At 38.5% G+C, this 22,998-nt stretch overlaps 1 protein-coding gene across 1 annotated transcript; it reads left to right on the forward strand.

The window, feature by feature from the left end:
- Nucleotides 1–18,849: 18,849 nt before the first annotated feature.
- On the forward strand, nucleotides 18,850–22,120 carry chrm1a (cholinergic receptor, muscarinic 1a). Its single transcript, XM_067456373.1, has 2 exons — nucleotides 18,850–19,485; nucleotides 21,422–22,120. The coding sequence occupies exons 1-2, from the start codon at nucleotides 18,850–18,852 to the stop codon at nucleotides 22,118–22,120; spliced, it is 1,335 nt and encodes a 444-aa protein (XP_067312474.1).
- Nucleotides 22,121–22,998: the final 878 nt, after the last annotated feature.

Genomic DNA, 22,998 nt, shown 5'->3' on the forward strand with positions numbered 1-22,998 from the left:
CACAATGGAAGGAGAATGATAGAGAGAGGGAGAGAGAGAGCATGCGAGAAAGAGACCAGGGATAGAATAATCAGCTTTTCCGGGTCTTATCGGAGGAAAGACAGGGTTGCATGCCTCTTTATCAGCGGAGCTCTGATTATGGCCATAGCTTTTCTGAGCTTTTCCCCCCCTGCAATACTCCAGTTCTGTCCTGCCCGGCATAACAGCTGCTGGTTCATCGCTGCCCAGGATGTGAGTTTAACTCAACTAAATTGCCTGTCATACCGTAGGTGTCCATGTGACAGCCTCCAGCGTCTAGCACGGCTTCAGATGGAGACATGAAACTAAGAAACTGAGGGCTAGTGGCAACACCAATGGTTAGACACTAAACAAAGCCTTATTTCTAATTTTATTTTAAAGAAAAACGTTTCATGGTGTCATTTGTAAATAAATAAAATATAAGTCTTACATTAGGTGTATCCTATAGACTAAAGAAAATTCTGAAGGATCATGTGAATCTAAAGACTGGAGTAAGGATGATGAAAATCCAGCTTTGCATCAGATTACATTTTAATATATGTATACATGGAAAAAACGGTTTTGGGTGTATTTTTTTGTCAGATAAATGAGCATACAGACTTCTTTCAAAAACATTAAAATAAATCTTACTGACACCAAACTTTTGAACGGTACATAGAAAATTATAACAAAATGGATAGATATTCAACTCATAAACCATTTTGACTATTAGTTCTGTCTGTTCATTTTTCTGTGTCCTGGTTGTGTATTATATCTCCTGTTACAGTTGGATTTATTACCTAAAAAAATGCTTTTTGCCGTATGATTATTTGCTTACAAATGTTATTGTACAGTTTTACTTTCAGGCATTCTAATCTATTGACAACTTTTGTGTAAAGTTGTCGTGTTAAACTAATTTTCAACTAAATCCCTGATACTAACTTTGTAATTTCATTTATTTACAGGAATTTTTTTGTTCTTTTGCAACATTTTTGCTGTACGTCACTTCTGTCTAGATTTTGGTTCTTGTTTCATGGTTTCAATTCATGTTTATCTTCTTCTTTTGAATTTAACAGAGGTTTTGGTGCATTTTCTCCACCTACGTTTTTTTGTTATGTCAGTGCCTTATTCTAAAATGGAACTCATAATTTCCTTTCCTCTATTCAACAAACAATAATCACAACATGAAAGAAGTTTGTTTAAAATCTTTGCAAATTTATTAAAAATAAAAAATGCAACAAAAAAAAAAAATCACATGTAAGTATTCACAACCTTTGCTCAATACTTTGTTGAAGCACCTTTGGCTCCAATTACACCCTCAAGTCTTTTTGAATATGATACTACAAGCTTGGCACGCCTATTTTGGGCAGTTTCTCCCATTGGGGAGTGTCGGTGCACAGCCATTTTCAGATCTCTCCAGAGGTGTTCAATCAGGTTCTAGTCTGGACTCTGGCTGGGCCACTCATGGACATTCACAGAGTTGTCCCGTAGCCACTCCTTTGTTATCTTGGCTGTGTGCTTAGGGGTCGATGTCCTGTTGGAGGATGAACCTTCGCCCCGGTCTGAGGTCCAGAGCGCTCTAGAGCAGGTTTTCATCAGAGATGTCTCTGTACATTGCTGCATTCATCTTTCTCTCAGTCCTGACTGTCACCCAGTTCCTGCCGCTGAAAAACACCCCCACAGCATGATGCTGCCATCACCATGCTTCACTGCAGGAATGGTATTCACCAGGAATGAGTGGTGCCTGGTTTCCTCCACACATTACGCTTACCATTCAGGCCAAAGAGTTCAATCTTTATTTCATCAGACCAGAACATTTTGTTTCTCATGGTCTAAGAGTCCTTTAAGTGCCTTTTGGCAAACTCTAGGTGGCCTTTTACTAAGGAGTGGCTTCTGTCTGGCCATTCTACCATATAGGCCTGATTGGTGAAGTGTTGCAGAGATGACTGTTCTTCTGGAAGGTTCTCCTCTCTCCACAGAGAAATGCTGGAGCTCTGTCAGAGCATCAGTTTCTTGGTCACCTCCCTAGGCCCTTCTCCTGCGATCAATCGGTTTGGCCGGGCGGCCAGCTCTAGGAAGAGTCCTGGACCCTCATTTATCAACAGTGCATAGAAAAGGTTCTATATTTCATCGTATGACTGAAATTTACAATGTGTCTAAATACAAGGAAATCTGTATTTATCAAACATTTGTACACAGTTATTACACACATGAGTAAGCAATCGTTGTTGATAAATCCCACATGTGCATAAGTACCATGCTCGTTCACGTTTACGGTCATTAGCATTCAGAAATGCCTCCAATGAACCATATATGGTGACAACACATCCCTTTAAAAATCACTTGATTGTTTTGTTTTATTCCTCACCGCAATTATTGCAAAAAAGAGGAACTTCACAAACACTAAATGAGTCATGCAATGACTGTAACGTGGTTCGTAGATGGGAAGGAAGGAGGCGGGAACCGGCAAACATTCAACGATTTTGATTAAATAAATAAACAAAACGAAACAGACGACTGCCCGCACACACATAACAAACCATAAACAAAACTCAACATAAAGTCCAGGCCACAATGACGTTTAACAACAACAACAAATTTGTGTCACAAATGATTTGCATGTTAGCAGAATGAAACACTTTTTTATTTACATCATTAAATTTGGTTGACAGTGCTTTTATATACTCATACGGGCCGGTCTGAGTATTTCACAATCTGCTCAGTTACTGGGATTTTCACTCACAACCATTTCTAGGGTTTACAAAGAATGGTGTGAAAAAGGAAAAACTTTAAGTATGCGGCAGTCCTGTGGGCGAAAATGCCTTGTTGATGTAGAGGTCAGAGGAGAATGGGCTGACTGATTCAAGCTGATAAAAGAGCAACTTTGACTGAAATAACCACTCGTTACAACTGAGGTATGCAGCAAAGCATTTGTGAAGCCACAACACACACAACCTTGAGGCGGATGGGCTACAACAGCAGAAGACCCCACCGGATACCACTCATCTCCACTACAAATAGGAAAAAGAGGCTACAATTTGCACAAGCTCATCAAAATTGGACAGTTGAAGACTCAAATGTTGCCTGGTCTGATGGCAATTTCTGTTGAGACATTCAGATGGAGTCAGAATTTGACGTAAACAGAATGAGAACATGGATCCATCATGCCTTGTTACCACTGTGCAGGCTGGTGGTGGTGGTGTAATGGTGTGGGGGATGTTTTCTTGGCACACTTTAGGCCCCTTAGTGCCAATTGGGCATCGTTTAAATGCCACAGCCTACCTGAGCATTGTTTCTGACCATGTCCATCCCTTTATGACCACCATGTACCCATCCCTCTGATGGCTACTTCCAGCAGGATAATGCACCATGTCACAAAGCTCAAATCATTTCCAATTGGTTTCTTGAACATGACAATGAGTTCACTGTACTAAAATGGCCCCCACAGTCACCAGATCTCAACCCAATAGAGCATCTTTGGGATGTGGTGGAATGGGAGCTTCGTGTCCTGGATCTGCATCCCACAAATCTCCATCAACTGCAAGATGCTATCCTATCAATATGGGCCAACATTTCTAAAGAATGCTTTCAGCACCTTGTTGAATCAATGCCACGTAGAATTAAGGCAGTTCTGAAGGCGTAAGGGGGTATTACTGTGGTGTTCCTAAAAATGCTTTAGGTGAGTATATATATATTATATAGTTTTATAAAGTTTTCCTCCTATTGACAGCAGGACACTTTCATTTAAAAGCATTTTTCCCTTTTATCTGCTTAATATTTCAGGTTTTGCATAGCTTAATTTGTAAAGCATTGCACTATACAACAACAACAACATGTGATCATGCAATTGTGAGTTTTATCCCAGGGAACACATGTGCTCATAAAGTGTGTATGCACTATTAATCACTGGGTAGGTTTAGGGATGGGGTGGGGGTAGTTGTAAATTAAAAACAATATTTTTGCTGAATGGAAATATGACAAATGGTGGTAAAAAGTCCACACATTGCATTAAAATGAACACGCATTTTGAGACTGTCATTATTTTTACGCCAGCTAGAGGGCGCATGACTTTAAAACGTAAATATATGTCGTAATAAGGTGCTTGAAAAATGACCTATAGAGTTGTATTTTTTTGAAGGACAGGTTGGTTCTTACGCACTCACTACACACAGAACTGTGCGAACTACGCAACGTGGATAAATAAGGCCCCTGGTGGTTCCAAACTTCTTTCATTTAAGGATGATAGAGGCCACTGCACCCATTGGGAACTTCAATGCTGCAGACATTTTTCGGTACCTTTCCCCAGATCTGTGCTACGATACAATCCTGTCTCAGAGGTCTACAGACAATTCCTTGGACTTCATGGCTTGGTCTGTGCTCTGACATGCACTGTTTACTGAGGGACCTTATATAGACAGGTGTGTGCCTTTCCAAATCATGTCCAATCAAATTAATATACCACAGGTGGACTCCAGTCCAGTTGTAGAAACATCTCTAGGAAGATCAATGGAAACTGGATGCACCTGAGCTCAATTTTAATTGTCATGACAAAGGCTGGGAATACTTATGTAATTGTGATTTTTTTTTTTTTTTTTTTTTTTTTTTTTTTGAAAATATTTAAAAAAAAAACTTATTTCACATTGTCAGTATGGGGTATAGAATTGAGGAAAAAAATAATGACTTTAATACATTTTGGAAAAAAATGTGGAAAAGTAAAGCACTGTGAATACTTTCCGGATGCACTGTAACTACAGAAATGAATGACAGATTTTTTTAAATGTAAATACAATGTAAAAATATGTATGTACGCAATAAGTACATTCTATCAAATTATTAATTCAAATGTTATTACATAGTAGTTAAGGCCACCTAATATAAAGTTGGCCCGATTTTTCTTTTTTAAGCCAATGAGGCTTGAAGAAGAATCAGCAAAAATATCCAGTTTAAGTCAATGAACCTCATCCACATTTATGAAAATGACCCCAGCCAGTTTAAACCCTCAAGTTCCTCATTTGTCCTCAGTGTGAAAAGATGGATCTCAAATTCATACAATCACTACTATAAGGGGTTCAAATATGTGAGAGATGCTGGAAAACTGAAGCATTTTTGAGACCTGGAGGATTTTTCTGAATCACATTGGCCAGTTTAAATGCTCAGGACAAACAAGAGACTCAAGAACAAACAGCAAAACAGCCGTGGATCATCAGAGAACGACACAGTATAAAGAATCAAGGGTTCATTAACTTTTGAACAGGGTCGCTTTTATAAATTCAGCTTTTTTTGTCTTGTGGACTATATGTAAACATCATTTATGCAAAATATCTTATTTGGGACAGTCCTAAATTAAAAATAACATGTATTTTGTATGATCCCTCTAATTTTGTTAAAATTATTCACATTTTCACAGATTCTGCAAGGGGCTCTCTCTCTCTCTCTCTCTCTCTCTCTCTCTCTCTCTCTCTCTCTCTCTCTCTCTCTCTCTCTCTCTCTCTCTCTATATATATATATATATATATATATATATATATATATATATATATATATATATATATATATATATATATATATATATATATAAATATATATATATATATATATATATAAATTCTGCCTATTTCCTAGCCTGGCAACCACCGTACCCAGCACTATATATGAGCCCTTCCAAAATTGTAATACATCAGATTCCCTCCGTTTCCACACACACATTAAAAATCGCACAATCTAAGAAGAAAACGTTCTATATAGAACCGTAAAAGGTTCTATAGGCGCTACGTATTTTGAACCCCTAAAAGGTTCTATATAGAACCCTTTTTAAGTGCCAAAAGGGTTCTTTCTTGTCATTATAGAACCTTTTAAGCATAAGTCCAAAGGTTAATAAAAGGTTTGTTGGAGTCCAAAGAACCTTTTATGCTAAAAAGGTTCTATAATGACAAGAAAGAACCCTAAAAGGTGCCAACCCTTTTGGCACCTTTTAGGGGTTCCAAATATGTAGCACTGATAGAACCTTTTCTTCTAGAGTACAGCAACATGACCAAAAGAGGAAGGACGTAATGGACAATAAAAATAACAAGCCCAAGAAATACAGGTCCCAAAAAATTAGCATATCATGAAAAGGTTCTCTAAACGAGCTATTAACCTAATCATCTGAATCAACTAATTAACTCCAAACACCTGCAAAAGATTGCTGAGGCTTTTAAAAACTCCCAGCCTGGTTCATTACTCAAAACCGCAATCATGGGTAAGGCTGCCGACCTGACTGCTGTCCAGAAGGCCGTCATTGACACCCTCAAGCGAGAGGGTAAGACACAGAAAGAAATTTCTGAACGAATAGGCTGTTCCCAGAGTGCCGTATCAAGGCACCTCAGTGGGAAGTCTGTGGGAAGGAAAAAGTGTGGCAAAAAACGCTGCACAAGGAGAAGAGGTGACCGGACCGGAGGAAGATTGTGGAGAAGGACCGATTCCAGACCTTGGGGGACCTGCCAAAGCAGTGGACTGAGTCTGGAGTAGAAACATCCAGAGCCACCGTGCACAGGCGTGTGCAGGAAATGGGCTACAGGTGCTGCATTCCCCAGGCCAAGCCACTTTGGGCTACAGAGAAGCAGCACTGGACTGTTGCTCAGTGGTCCAAAGTACTTTTTTCGGATGAAAGCAAATTTTGCATGTCATTCGGAAATCAAGGTGCCAGAGTCTGGAGGAAGACTGGGGAGAAGGAAATGCCAAAATGCCTGAAGTCCAGTGTCAAGTACCCACAGTCAGTGATGGTCTGGGGTGCCATGTCAGCTGCTGGTGTTGGTCCACTGTGTTTTATCAAGGGCAGGGTCAATGCAGCTCACTATCAGGAGATTTTGGAGCACTTCATGCTTCCATCTGATGAAAAGCTTTATGGAGATGAAGATTTGGTTTTTCAGCACGACCTGGCACCTGCTCACAGTGCCAAAACCACTGGTAAATGGTTTACTGACCATGGTATTACTGTGCTCAATTGGCCTGCCAACTCTCCTGACCTGAAGCCCATAGAGAATCTGTGGGATATTGTGAAGAGAAAGTTGAGAGACGCAAGACCCAACACTCTGGATGAGCTTAAGGCCGCTATCGAAGCATCCTGGGCCTCCAGAACACCTCAGCAGTGCCACAGGCTGATCGCCTCCATGCCACGCCGCACTGAAGCAGTCATTTCTGCAAAAGGATTCCCGACCAAGTATTGAGTGCATAACTGAACATAATTATTTGAAGGTTGACTTTTTTTTGTATTAAAAACACTTTTCTTTTATTGGTCGGATGAAATATGATAATTTTTTTAGATGAGTTTTCATGAGCTGTATGCCAAAATCATCAGTATTAAAAGACCTGAAATATTTCAGTTGGTGTGCAATGAATCTAAAATATATGAAAGTTTAATTTTTATCATTACATTATGGAAAATAATGAACTTTTATCACATATGCTAATTTTTTAGAAGGACCTGTATTGTATCATCACTGAAAGACTGTCCACTTTCTTGTAATTTTGTGTCATATTTCAGCCGTTTATAACATCTTTACTGATTCCTCCAGACGTATTTCTCTTTAGGGCCTCAACTGATAGATCCGGAACTCATTTACCATTTTTGACCTGCCACTCTTTTTTGGGGCTCATTGTCTTTACAGAATATTAGTAATTGCCTGTCTGGTAGCACCTTAGCGCTTCCTCTTTTAGCGTCCTTCAGTGCTTCTAGTTTTGGCATTGATAGGTTTAGATTTGTTCTTTGATTCAGTCAGAAATATCATTATTACCTACCTTTTATTCACCCTTTCTTCCCTTTTTTTCCTGATTCATGTCATGTTATTCATGTGACCCTCATGTGATCCTGTCATGTGATTGCTTTATTGTCTTTATTGTCAGGTGATCATCCATTCTTGTCATTGGTTTATTCTCTTCATTACTTTAAGGTATGTCTTGTTTAGTCATTAGTCCTTGTGTAGGCCTATATATAGCCCTCATGAGTCCATTGTCTCTTGTCTAACTTTTTGTCAACCTGCTGTTGGGGTGTTTTTTTGTTATGTTCATGGTCATGTGAAGTTCAGTTCAGGGAAGGCAATTTTGGAGAGGCTAGCCATAACAAGCTAGCTTTGAAAGCATGAGATCCCACCCTCCCTTCAGTGTCTCCAAAGCCATTTTTGGTCCTGAGACTTCCACTGAAGATAGGCTGTGTACCTTTTATTTATTTTATATGGATGTCAATAGAGTTTAAAACAGAGTAATAAAAATAAATTTCCTACCCTAACTTAAGTCATTGTTTGGTTCGGTTTTATTTGTGTTTTTCAATAAAACAGCACTTGGGTTTGTTCAACTTGCCTTCAGTGGACTTTATGTGACTGAAAGCAAAATCCATACATTTTAAATCTTAATATATTTATCACACTATTTACTTTTCAAGTTTCAAGTTTGTTTTATTTATATAGCTAATTTAAAAACAGGAAACATGGCTGACCAAAGTGCTGAACAAAACACTTGAAGTTGAAGAGACAAGAGCAAACAAAGCCAAACGTTGATGACAAATTCACAGTTAATTCAAATCTAAAGAAAAAAATCAGGTTTTACAAAAAGATTTAGGAGCCTTTTTAGTAGATTCAGGAGCCTATAGTCTCCTCAATGTTTTAATCGTGATCTGGGGACGGATAAAAGTCTCTTATCACCAGACTTCAGATTCCGTGTGGGATCGTGTGGACAGAGTAGCTCAGGCAAATAGCTTGGTGCCAGATTATTTAACCATTTAAAAACAAAAAGTATAATTTTAAATTCAATTCTGAAATGCACCGGTAGCCGATGGAGTTATTTCAAAATTAGTGAAACGTGATCAAATGTACGTTTTATTTTGAGGTCATTTACAGCGGCATTTTGTACTAGTTACTAGTACCAGTCGAGCAACAGAGTCTTTGGACATGCCATAGAAGAGAGTTGCACTTTAAAAAGTAATTAACCTGGTTGCTTTAAAATTTGAGTTGATACAATGCAGGAAATTGGTTTAATAAATAGAAACTCAAAATATTATTGTATCTGAACCACATAAAAATGTGTTTAATCATGAAAATGGTACAATTTGGCATGTTTCACTGCGTCATCAGCAATAAAGCACACACAATTACACATGTTTACAAAATATTTTAATAATATTTGAATAAAGGTTGTCGATTCTCAAAAATGTTCATTGTATTAACTCAAATTTTTTAGTTCAATGAACTCAAAATGTTAAGGCAACCAGGTAACTTATTTTTCATTTTTTTTTACAGTGTAGTAATAACAGTTAATTATGCATAATTACATGTAACTCACCTTAAAATAAAGTATAACCCAAAAAGTGTTGGTTGCAGAAATTAGTTACAGCTTTACTAGTTTGCTCAGTCAACAGTAACACACGACATATGCTTCTGTGGAAGACTATGTTGCCTTGAACTCGTTTCAGGAACTGAAACTCAAAAAATGAAAAATGGTTTCCATTTCTAGTAATAATAATAATAATAATAATAATAATAATAATAATAATAATAATAATAATAATAATAGTTTGATACATTCATATAGTGACCACCTGAATGAGCAGCTATATTGCGCCAGAACGTCCACCACACACAAGCTGATTGGTGGAGAGGAGACAATCAGGATATGGGGATTATTAGGAGGCCATAATGGACAGTGGCCAATGGGCAAATTTGGCCAGGATGCCGGGTTTACACCCCTACTCTATTTCCGGAGGACATCCTGGGATTTTTAATGACCACAGAGTTAAACCTCGGTTTAACATCTCATCTAAAGGACGGTGCTCATAGTGTCTCCATCACTATCATGCAGTGTATACTGGGGCGTTAGGACCCCCACTGACCACAGGCTGAGCGCCCCCTGCTGGCCTCACTAACACCTCTACTCTACCAGCAGACACCTGGTTTTCCCAGTTGGTCTTCCATCCAGGTACTGACCAGGCTCAGCCCTGCTTAGCTTCAGTGGGAAACCAGTCTTGGGGTACAGGGTGATATGGCTGCTGGCTTATTCATTTATAACAAATGTTGACATGTATCCATCATATTAACTGCTCATATGTTGGTCTGAACAGAGAACAGAACGTGAGCAAGAAAATTCCTGTAAATTTGGTTGCCCTCCTGGCAATGTGCACTACATGCCGGTCTTCCTCACAGGCTCTCAGCAGCCAACAGAAACACTTCTCTTGCTCCATCCGGATCCAGAAGGGCCTGATCCTTCGTCTAATGTAGGGCTTCCCAACTGCATAGCAACACCCTAGCAATCACCCAGGAAAACATAGCAAATGCTTAGAAATGTCGTTGTTTTCGAAATGTTAAGCGTGTTAACCTAAAACACATGGTTTGCACTTTAAATTTGTTCCCTTTTTTAATAACCTTTAATTTTTCTACTGTGATGCATGTGCACTGTGTCTACAATATGAACAGTGCCGACAAACATTTTTATGAAACTCAGCCATTTTTTAAAGGTTGCAGCTTGATTTTTTTTATTTATATTTAGCAAACAAACAAACAAAGAAATAAACAAACAGCTATTTGCAGTCTAGTCAATAGAATAACCGTTTTTTGGATCAACGAACTGAAATATGACTGCCAAGAGTGACCAGAAGACATTTTTTGTTATTTAGCGCCCCCTGTTGTTGGCAATTGAGCAAAGAAGAAATGTAGAAATGATGTTATCTGTACATGGGACAGTGAAGTGGTTCCATCCATTTTAATTCTCAGGACGATTAACAGATCAATATATAATGTGCACATGACAAAAATAAAATAAAATGTATCATAAATGTAAAAAAAAACTAATGCATGCATAGCCAAATTATGAAAGGTGGGATGTGGTGTGTGTTTGTTTTGGAAGTGAGGAGTGTCAGCAGTTGTCCAACCTCAGAGTTCGTCTGATTGTTCAGCTCAGTGAATATTTCTGCACTGGAGAGTTCAGAGCGAGACACACTTGGAGAACAACAGATATGAGATGATTCAACATTTCTACAGCAGGTGAGCTTTCCTTTATGGATTTTTTTATGAGTTAAGCTTTGCAGAAACATGTTATAGAAAAACCCTGAAACCCTTCATTTTGTTTTAGATTATAGTTGTTTATCAAAAGTTGCGCTTTCACAAGTTGAAAATATAGTTTTTGTAGGCAAAATTATGTTTTTTAGGTTCTTTTTTAACTTGCATTTGACTTTTTGGCTGTGTGTAGGCTACAATATATTTTTAAAATAATTTATAATTAATGGTTAACTTTAACAGTAAAACATTTATGAAACAAAATAATTCATGCATCAGCAAAAATTTGAATGTTTCCCCAAATTTCCCCAACAATTTTAGTTCAGAGGAGAAAAAGATATTCAAATAATTTTAAATAAATGTATAGTTTGAAACATGAAAAACCACTGCTAACATGAATTTTGCCTCAAGACCATTATTGAGATATAGGTTAGCGTATCTCAGTATCTCAGTGTTTAGCAGTGGTTTTCGTGAGAAGTACCAAGTCCTGTGTGAGCATTTTCCCCATTTTGACCCATTCTTAATACATGTGCTGTGTTGGGGGTAACACATTACAAGTAACATGAAATATTTAATAAGATTACTTTTTTTCATGTAACTAGTAAAGTAACAGATTACTTTAGTTTAAAACAGAATATATGTTACTTTTTCATGTTACTTTTGTTTTCTCATTTACTGTCCCCATGTTGAGAGAAATCGTAAGCAAGTGCAGAGGTGTTGTGTGCGTCATGCAGACATGATTCTTCACAAAAACAGATTGAGTATTCCTAAAAATGAATAAAAACAATGAAATGCAAACTGAGAATATTACACAAAACATATGTTAAATAACACAAATATTGGCTACTTTATGTATATAACCTCACTTTATCCAATGTTTTTGCTGCTGACCTTCGATGACCTGTTCAAACATACTAATAAGCGAAAATAAGTGAGGGTGTTGAACTTTCTTCTCCTGCGTCCTATTTTTTGCAATCTAGAAAGGCAGCACATCTGGGAGCTACTGCAGTGGTTCCTAACCCTGGTCCTGGGGTGCGTCTCTCAACCTGCTCCCTATTTCAGGAGTCGGCCATTTTAAGAGCTTGACCTGAATTGCTATTATCTAATTGTGTACTTAAATTTAACAGCTGGCAGCTGATTGGTTGATTTTAATCCATTTGATCCATTTCTATCAAAGTCATCTGACATTATCAAGATGAATTTGAAGTTCTTTTTTGGAAAACTGGGACGCCATGTCATCCGGACTAAAGAGGACAAGTCTTAACTCTGAGTTCTTTCATTGGCATTTTCTAAACTATAGCAAATAAACTTTGATAATGTCAGAAAATGTTGAAGGTGAAATGTTGAATTATCCAAAATATATTTTTGAGCAAGTACATAACCAGCCAGTGTTCAAAACGATCTGCTTACCGTAGCTCAATTCACAACGATAAGCTTGTAAGGATGTTTTTAATTCCAGTAGTACTGGTGGATTTCTGCGGAAAATTCGAGCATATCTTTGCGTCATTCGGAGTGGCTACAGAAAAAACTAGACTTCAACCGGCCGATGCGAAAACAAGGATAAAAGGGGCTTTTGAAGGTGGCGTTAACTCTGTGTTTTGAAGGGTTGTTCATGTTTTTTTCAGCTGGACAGGTTAGTCATTGTAATGGTTCAATTAGGCTATGTAATAGTTGCACACTCAATTCATACAGTTACAGAGTTTTCTTTGTTGTGTCTTTCTCAGTTTTGCCATGTGCATTATGGTAAATATCAATTATTTTGTGCTAGCTATGAGAGGGAGCATTCACCTCTACTCCACATTCATTTGATGGGATATTACGATTAGAAAGACTGCACAGAAATGGAAAATGAACTACAGGTAGCCCTAATACACATTAAATGTAGTCACGCAATGCTGATGTTAACATTAACAATTTAAAAAGTATAATTTGCACGGTTTGACTTGATACGATAACAATCGTAAGATTAATCATCGCGATTTATTGCAATGCTTTTTCCCCATAGTTTCGTCAGAACAAAAGTGGATGTCAGATACTTGCTTGTTCAGATGACATTCTTATGTCGGTCATACTTTAACATTAGAGTCTGTGATTCTGAATGACAGTATCCACACACCGGTTCGGTGACTGACAGCCCAACCCGATCTCACGGCAATTCGTACATATTTTAAGAGGTGGCTAATACATATGAATTTGTACGACCTCAGTCATTCAAATTTGTATGTTTATGGTACGCAATATGATTTCAATGAGGAAAAAATTATTTGTGGTGTTTTTCCTGCTTAAAATGGGACACTTTAACAATAGCAATAAAAAAAATCATAATTTTTATTTTTATTTATTTTTTAAAAGTTTGTTGCCTCAAGGCAACATTGTACCACAACGGACAAATTTAAACTTTTTACGTTTTCATGTAGAAAAAAACGAATATATTTATTGAAAAAAATCAATTTCTTTAACCAGAGACCTGAACAAACACATTTATTCAGTTTATAATGTATTACAAATTTCATATTTAATAAAAAGCAACATTTCAAATTCAGCTGTTGCTCTCAGGCAACAATGTACCATCGTGGAATTACCAAACCATTACATCAAGCCATCACATCAAGTTATCATATCATATCATAACCATCTTCATCCTCATCTCCATCTTCGATCTCACCCTCACTCTCTCCCTGCCGGATTGTCACTATGGCCTGATCTTCCTCATCACGACACCTCATCCTCATCCTCATCAGTGGTGTTGTATACCTTTTTTGAGTGCTATAGAAAATGTGCAGATCATAATAAATGCAGTTATAGTATGTGTATTACTATTTTTATACATGCATTACAATATTGTGCAAAAATCCAGATATATTTAGATAATTCTAACTCTTTTCCTTACAAATATGCTGTATTTGTATCCAACCTAGTGTGTCTGCTATGGCCTTACGCTATTCCATTATGGTACAATGTTGCCTTGAGGCAACACACAGTTTTTTGTTCTTTACTCTGAAACATTTGATGATATATAATGTAAAGTTCTTGAAAATACTTCTTTACTAACCAGTGAAGGTGACTCATATTTTTGTGGGTGATTATCTGGACAGGAAATTATTGAAAAATGCCGTTTTCATTGGAGAAAATATGGAGTCATGTGACCTGTGCACATGACTGAAACAGGACACAAAATGGACCCCTGTGGGTCATGTGACCCATTTTTTTACACTTTCATTGGTTAGTATTTGAGTTCTTCTTCCCGGGGATAGGTTTGAACAATACATTGGTGTTTCATATGATTAAGAATGATCTAAAATAGACTATGTTGCCTGGAGGCAACGCCGTACCATAGAGGGTTTTAAGCTAAATCACACGTATTTGACAAGTTGCCAAATTCATATTAATTTGTACGAATGACCTACCTCAAACCCTGCCTCTAAACCTACTCGCTACTGGGGTTTAGACAAAACGCACAAATTAGTACGAGTGAGGTTGCACAAATTTGAATATGTCACCTCGTAAAATAAGTATGAATTGGTCATGAGATAGCATTGGTCAGCCGCACATTCTCCTCAAAACACTGGATTCCTCCGCGCTGTGCCGTGCTGAGGTAGCCTAGAAATCTAGACGCACCCTAGCAGCAGCAAATTTAATTTGCCTGCAAGTGTCGTCTAGGCACTCTCAAAACCCATCTGAGCTGTATTCCTCAGAATCTGGACGGCCCAATCACATCGTGTATAAAGTCGGCGGGCGGGGCCATAATGACGACGGCCGAGTTGCGTTTGTGTGCTTCTAGTAAACACAGAAACTGGCGAACGGCGGCGGTCTTTCGAATCAGCTTTGACCGCGACTCTGGAAGACTTGGAGTTAAGCTTTTCTCTGAGAAAAGAACAAAGAGCGGCACTGAAGTCATTCTTAAAAAGGGAAGATGTGTTCGGAGTTTAGCCGACCGGATACGGTGAATGTTTAATCAGTCAGCGAGCTCTGCTTCACCTTCGTTGCTCTGGTTGGTTGTAGCGCTATCCTATCGCGTGCAGAGGGAGTTTGAAAGACAACCGTTTATCCCGCCCCTCAGATTGAGCTGTCAATGGTGAGTTTCCAGACCAAACATCTTGATGTGGGTCTGGCTTGTCAGGCTAGTGCTGAGGCACAACTCACGAAAAGTTGATAATTCTGTGAATAATTGCAATTGTTGATTTGTAACAGAGATGGCGACAAAGAGGAAAAACGACGGACTGCAGCTTTAAGTAACGCAATTACTTTAAAAACTAAATAAATGTTTTATATGTGGCTGGAATAAGACAAAAATTCATGAGTATATAAAATGTAGCAATTAGTTGCAATAAGCCTTGCATTGGCTTTTAGAAACGTGTGGATTAACAATAGACTAGAATGACTAGCTAATCCACAATTACAAGATTAAGATTTTGGAATGCATGTGGAAGTTCATTCTAGGAAAGTAAATAATAAATGAAATTGATGAAAACAGGAAAGACCTAATGGGTAACACTGACCCATTTTCCACACGTGTTTAATTGATCTCTATGTTCTTTGTAGCTGAGGGTGGAGTGAGCATCCCATTTTGTGAGTGATGATTTTTCATTCAGAGGAACCTGTCTGACGGGATTAACTTCAGCATTCGGAAGAAGGATCTGCATCCGTGGATTAGAAAGTGCTGTTTGTCAAGTACTTAGTCTTTTTGTATAGCAAGTGACATTAGTAGGCCGAACTATATTAATGGAGTTCTATAGTAACCCCAGAAGCCTCCCAAAGCCTCTGCCTTTCACTTTCATTCACTTGACTGCTAACTTCAACAGACTGACTCCAGTGAGGTTAACTCTTATAGTCCTGTAAAAACACTTAAGGTTAAATAACAAAGAGTTTACTCTCATTTAGCAGATGCTTATATACACAGTGACTTACAGTACACTGTGTATTTGCAATACAGCTACATACAATGTTATGCCTTCAGTTGCTATAGCACAAGTAAATTAAATACACATGAAGGGATGATTTCATGATGATGATATTGACTTTGCAGGGCTGGCTAGCATATATTTCAGGCCAACCATCAATAAACAGGCTAACATGAACAAATACTCCATTGCTTTTGTAACTAATCTGAATTATGTTCTTATTAACAGTCATGGTGGATGTTTTGTGTGTATATGTTTTTTGTTGGGCTACATATTGTGCTACACCGCGGCACCACCACCATCGTTTTGCTTTTTATAGTAATAATAATTTTGTTCAGTTAGAGAATAGACACCACAATTAAAAACTGAATGTGTCTGTTCAATAAACTGTGAGTGAGCCGAACGAAAGTCACGGCACAAACACAGCAGGAGTCAGATTACATTCACAGCGTTCGGTCTGTTCAGTCTGGCGAATTTTCAGATCATTCCAATGGAAGTTTAACTTTTATAGGAATTCATTTGAAAAGTTGAAACACTCACTTTGCTCCACACTGCTCCGTTATTAATGCTAAGCTGAGTGCGGCCGTGCGCATTTACATTCTGTGAGTGAGATCCAGCCCCTTGATAAAAAACTTCTACTGGCTGTAGTCTTTAGCCTCTGGCCAAAAATTCCTCCAAACGAGGAAAAGTAACTTTTTTATGCTCATGATGTGAGTTTTGATTATTAGATTATGTACATTGTTTGTATTTATTAGTTTATTACCTTGAGCAACATAAACATGGTCCATACTTTTCTCAAGAGGTAAACGCTGCACGGCCATTACGTTTTCTCAGTTCCAAAGCCTTTATGTGCCATGTATGTGGCCTTACCCTTTTACAAACCTGATTTCATAAAAGTTGGGACACTGTACAAAATGTGAATAAAAAAGGAATGCAATAATTTACAAATCTCATAAACTTATATTTTATTTACAATAGAATACAGATAACATATAAAATGTTGAAAGTGAGACATTTTAAAATGTCATGCCAAATATTGTACATGTAAAGTACATGTTCCAAAAAAAAGTTGGGACAGGTAGAAATAAGAGGCCGGAAAAGTTAAATGTACATATAATGAACAGCTGAAGGGCCCATTAACAACTTATTTGGTTGATTTGCAGCATAGGGTATAAAAAGAGCCTCTCAGAGTGGCGGTGTCTCTCAGAAGTCAAGATGGGCAGAGGATCACCAATTCCCCCAATGCTGCGGCGGAAAATGGTGGAGCAATATCAGAAAGGAGTTTCTCAGAGAAAAATTGCAAAAAGTTTGAAGTTATCATCATCTACAGTGCATATCATTCAAAGATTCAGAGAATCTGGAACAATCTCTGTGCTTAAGGCTCAAGGCCGGAAAACCATACTGGATGCCCGTGATTCACCGTTGCCGCTAAAACTCTATAGGTCAAAAAAGAAGCCATATCTAAACATTATCCAGAAGCGCAGGCGTTTTCTCACGGCCAACGCTCATTTAAAATTGACTGTGGCAAAGTGGAAAACTGTTCTGTGGTCAGACAAATCAAAATTTGAAGTTCTTTATTTGGATAACGTCATCCGGACTAAAGAGGACAAGGACAAGCCAAGTTGTTATCAGCGCTCAGTTCAGAAGCCTGCATCTCTGATGGTATGGGGTTGCATGAGTGTGTGTGGCATGGCCAGCTTACACATCTGGAAAGGCACCATCAATGCGGAAAGGTATATCCAGGTTCTAGAACAACATATGCTCCCATCCAGACATTGTCTCTTTCAGGGAAGACCTTGCATTTTCCAACATGACAGTGCCAGACCACATACTTCATCAATTACAACATCATGGCTGTGTAGAAGAAGGATCCGGGCACTGAAATGGCCAGCCTGCAGTCCAGATCTTTCACCCGTAGAAAACATTTGGACCATCATAAAGAGGAAGATGCGACAAAGAAGACCTAAGAAAGTTGAGCAACTAGAAGCCCGTATTAGACAAGAATGGGACAACATTCCTATTCCTAAACTTGAGCAACTTGTCTCCTCAGTCCCCAGACGTTTGCAGACTGTTATAAAATGAAGAGGGAATGCCACACAGGGGTAAACATCGCCTTGTCCCAACTTTTTAGAGATGAGTTGATGCCATTAAAATTTAAAATCTTATCTTAAAAATGTAACAAGTTAAGAATCTTAAAAACTTATTTTCCCTTAAAATTTTACATTTTCACAGTTTAAACATTTGATGTCATCTATGTTGTATTCTGCTTGTAATTTGAAACTTCCACATCATTACATTGGTTATATACACAATTTGTACAGTGTCCCAACTTTTTTGGAATCGGGTTGTATATTAATTTGGGAAAAAATTACCAGGAGCTACTTTTTGGGTAAAAATTATTTGCATCGCTGTTTTGGCTCTCAGGGACCAAGATTCTGATCAATACTGAATATTACTACGGCTGTCCCAATGGAAATGTATAACTGTTCCATGAAAGTAACGTCCGAACCTCTGCTGCGAAGGAAATATTTAGAGACCAGACCTTTTGGAACTTTGATGGAATACCACTGATTTAGAGTTTGAAATGTTTTATACACACGTAACCTTCCTCATGTACATTTTCAATAAATGCATTAATTCCGATTTTGTATTTCATAAATTCATAAACTGGAATTATGCCTTCATTCAACCTACAATATTAACTATTTAGAGTTTAAAATGTCTTATTTGTCTTCACAGAGTAATCAAACATCAGGAATTTCCAAAAAGATGCAATACAAAGCATGCATCAGACTTTTAAAGGACAAAGATAATCTCATCTTTCCTGCCATCTTCAGATCATGATGAACGTGACCACATGTCCTCTGAATCTCTCCAGTTTAATCAATGGGACAGATGCACCAGTCTCTGGACCTGTCAGCTGGAGGACAGCAATGATCACTCTTATAACCATTCCACTCTCTCTCATCACCATCATAGGCAACGTCCTGGTTATGATCTCTTTTCGGGTCAACCCACTCCTGAGGACAGTGAGCAACTACTTCCTCTTAAGCTTGGCCGTGGCTGATTTCATTTTGGGCGCCATCTCGATGAACCTCTACACTACCTACATCCTGATTGGCCAGTGGACTTTAGGAAATTTGGCCTGTGATGTGTGGTTAGCTGTGGACTATGTGGCAAGCAATGCCTCTGTTATGAACCTGCTGGCCATTAGTGTCGACCGCTATCTCTCTGTCATGCGACCTCTGACCTATCGAGCCACTCGAACACCCAGAAGAGCTGCGGTGCTGATTACTCTGGCATGGACCGTCTCGTTTGTGCTTTGGGCTCCAGCCATTTTGTTCTGGCAGTATATAGTGGGCGAACGGACCGTTCCAGAATGCCAGTGCTCAATCCAGTTCCTGTCTCAGCCTGTGATCACATTTGGAACAGCTATCGCTGCATTTTACCTGCCAGTAAGTGTTATGGTTGCGTTGTACTGGCGTGTGTATCGAGAGACAGAGAAGCGCTCTCAGCAGCTAGCTGGACTGATAGCATCACAGGGAGGACGTACTGGAAACGCATCTCAGGTGGGTTTTAACATTTAAAGGGATTTTCCTTTATTTAAAAATTTAGTGGGTAGGAAGCCCCGCACGTGACATGTGTTGAAGAAATTTTAATAATTAATGTTTGAGTTCACACAAGAAGTCAACATCTGTTTCTGCTATAATAAAACACCAAAAGACAGTGTCTTTTGAAACCCAGGGGGTAGGGACGGGAACCCTAGTTTGAGAGTTTTCCCTCATCAGAGGTGTCGGCTAACCTAAATTAGACCATTGTTTGTTGCTTTTCATTTAAATTAACTCTGAGACAGAAGGGGGGCCATTTGTGTGTGTTTCTTACCTCCCCCATGTACGGAAAGATACTGGGAGAATGAAGGGTATAAAAGCTTGGGCCTTCTTTTGTCTCCTCAGTTCACACTCGACGCAGTCATTACCTGGTTGTATTGACTGTGGATTCATTCTGGCAAGGATTAAATCTTTATAAAGACACAATTGGCTAAGGTTTGTCTCTTATTCAGAAATGCAACGGAGTTAATATATTTTTGCCGAAACACATGCAAAAATAAAAACAGATATCGCTGCTTCAAATTAAGAAATAATTTCTCACAAATGATTAATTAGTGGTCACATTTGATTAATTTAATTTGTTCCCTACGGTGTACTATTTGATTTAACTAAAATGAGGCAATGATATAGTACAACATTGCCATGATTTATCTTAAGCAAGAGAACAATCTAATTGCAATAAAATCTAATTCTAAATCCAAGGATATGATATCTAAACCATACTTGACAGCTACCAAATAAATTAAGGATGAAACCTAACAGAGTATAAAAAGCTAAAGTTTTAGATTTTTTATTTTACCAAAATGATTTCTATTAATTGATCAAACAGGAGAGTGGAGTAAGATAAGCCATACATATGTGGTCCTAAAAATAAGGGAAAATGAGGAGGAAATATAGCCCAACAAGCCAGACTGGAAACTCACCATAGACAGCTCAATCCGAGGGGCGGGATAAACGGTTGTCTTTCAAACTCCCTCTGCACGTGAACCAACCAGAGCAACGAAGGTGAAGCAGAGCTAGCTGATAGATTAAACATTCGCCGTATCCGGTCGGCAAAACTCCGAACACATCTTCCCTTTTTAAGAATGACTTCAGTGCCATTCTTTTCTCAGAGAAAAGCTCAATTCCAAGTATTCCAGACTCGCAGTCAAAGCTGATTCGAAAGACAGCTGTTCGCTAGAAGTGTTTACTAGAAGTATGCAGGTGCAACTCTGCCGTCATTATGTTAAGCCCCGCCCACCGACATAATAGCCTGACCAGAGTTTGGTTTTTACAGCTCAGAAGTGTATTGAGAGTTGCTAAACAATACTCTTGGCAGATTAAATTTGCTGCCGCTAGGGCGCGTCTAGATTTCTAGGCTAGCAGAAAAATACAATGAAAGTATCTAAAGTAATTTCAGGATGTTTTTTTTTTTTAAAACAATCTTTTTAAATTATCAGAATGCATCTATTCAGAGTCTTCTAAAAGTATGGCTTCTTATAAAAAGTGTTTCTGGGGCTCAGTTTGCCCCAGGTTAGGGGTAAGTTGATCCAAATCAGTGGGTAAGTTGCACCATCTGGATGTGAACTGACCATCTAAAATGAATCTGATTCAAACTCATGTGAAATTTTTAAAGACTATTTACCTCTTACAAAAATATATAAAAAATCAAATAGCCTTTTACAAATAGTAATAATTATTTTCTTAAAGCTAACTTAAACAACATAACACCATCCAAATTAAGTAAAAAAATAAAATAAAAAATAAAAAACAGAAACAGAGAGTTGGTAGGGTAAAATTTAATAAAAAATGTAATAATTATTTTTTATTATGATAAAATCAAAATGAAAATGTAGTTACAATGAATAAATAAATGTCACTAAAACTAATACCTTGGCTAATAATTTATGTCTCCCAGAGATCTTGTCACAGCAATTCTCGCAGTGTTGAAGATGTCAGACCACAAACAGACCAGAAGAGACACAGGAAGGGCCAAAGGACCATCTGTCCCACCATCACCCAACGAACAGCAGCGTGGTGGAAGAAACGAAGGGAGAGGGACGAGACGTCCAACTCATATTCTACACACATCTATCCACAGATGGGCACGGACCACATTTCATCAAGAACAGACGACAATAATAAATACATTCCACTTGTTCGAATGGATAAAACTGCAGTCAATAATCAATCCATGCTGAGCTGTCCGTCAGGAAGTCAGAATTCGCTTAATTCGGCTACGAGTCCCTCAAGCACAAGTGCTGCTCAGCCTTCTGCTCTGTCTCTGACCACAGGCCAGCAGGGCCGGAGAGCTCGGACCTCATGTCTGATCAGGGAGAAGAAAGCGGCCCGGACCCTCAGTGCCATTCTCCTGGCTTTCATTGTAACATGGACACCCTATAACATCATGGTTCTAGTGTCCACGTTTTGTGACGACTGCGTTCCTGAGGGGCTGTGGCAGCTGGGCTACTGGCTCTGCTACGTCAACAGCACAGTCAACCCTCTGTGCTACGCGCTCTGTAACAAGCACTTCCGGGTCACGTTCAAGGCCCTGCTGCTCTGTAGGTGGAAGGAGCACAAGAAGGGGATCAGGTGGACCCCAACAGGAAATGGCTGATTACATCACAACATTTAATTTAATTTAATTTTCTATTCATGATATTGGTGGATCAGCACTGGTTGACCAGTCATGAGATAAGGGACAAATACTGATCTCTATTTGGATGCCAGAGAGCATGTGGGCTTGAAAAGATCCCAGAGATCAAGGATGTGCATCAAATATATGAAGTTCAGATTGTCTGTTTGTGTAATCGCGTCTTGGCAGGGCATGTAGCAGTTTTCACATTTGAATTGCCTAATCTTGATTCATTGAAAATACAAAGGTAGCATCTGGGTATGTGTTTATCAAGCATAAACTCTTATAACATAAAACAATTGTACTAGGGCTGTAGACTTGAAATTAGTTGTGAGAGGAGTGACATGCTAAACTTGTTTCTAATTCTGTGAAAAAATGTGTCATGACATAAACAGTGCCCTCCACTAATATTGGCACCCTCGGTAAATAAGAGCAAAGGCAGTTGTGAAAATCAAACTGCATTGTTTATCCTTTTGATCTTTCATTCAAAAATGCACAAAATCCTACTCTTTCTTTGAAGTAAAATAATTGAAAGTTGGGGGAAACTCACATTATGAAATAAATGTTTTTCTCTAGGTCACGTTGGCACCCAATTATTGCAACGTTCTTTTGCCAAGATAACAGCTCTGAGTCTCTTATAATGCCTGATGAGTTTGGAGAACACCTGACAAGAGGTCAGAGATCATTCCTCCATTGTGAAGCTCTCCAGATTCGTCAGATCCATGTTGGTGCTTCTTCTCTTCAGTTCACACCACTCATTCTCTATAGGCTTCAGGTTAGGGGACTGGGACACATTTTTGTGTTCATTTTGGATCATCGTCCTATTGAAAGATGAATTTATGGCCCATTATAAGGATTTT

Source organism: Pseudorasbora parva, chromosome 11 (genome assembly GCF_024679245.1).
Source record: "Pseudorasbora parva isolate DD20220531a chromosome 11, ASM2467924v1, whole genome shotgun sequence".
Classification (NCBI taxonomy): domain Eukaryota; kingdom Metazoa; phylum Chordata; class Actinopteri; order Cypriniformes; family Gobionidae; genus Pseudorasbora; species Pseudorasbora parva.

What these genes read in the sequence shown, in the direction of transcription:
- chrm1a (XM_067456373.1), top strand. Translation starts at nt 18,850, where the DNA reads ATGATCACTCTTATAACCATTCCACTCTCTCTCATCACCATCATAGGC. An exon ending in GTACTGGAAACGCATCTCAG is followed by an intron (nt 19,486 to 21,421) that starts GTGGGTTTTAAC and finishes TATGTCTCCCAG; the next exon opens with AGATCTTGTCACAGCAATTC.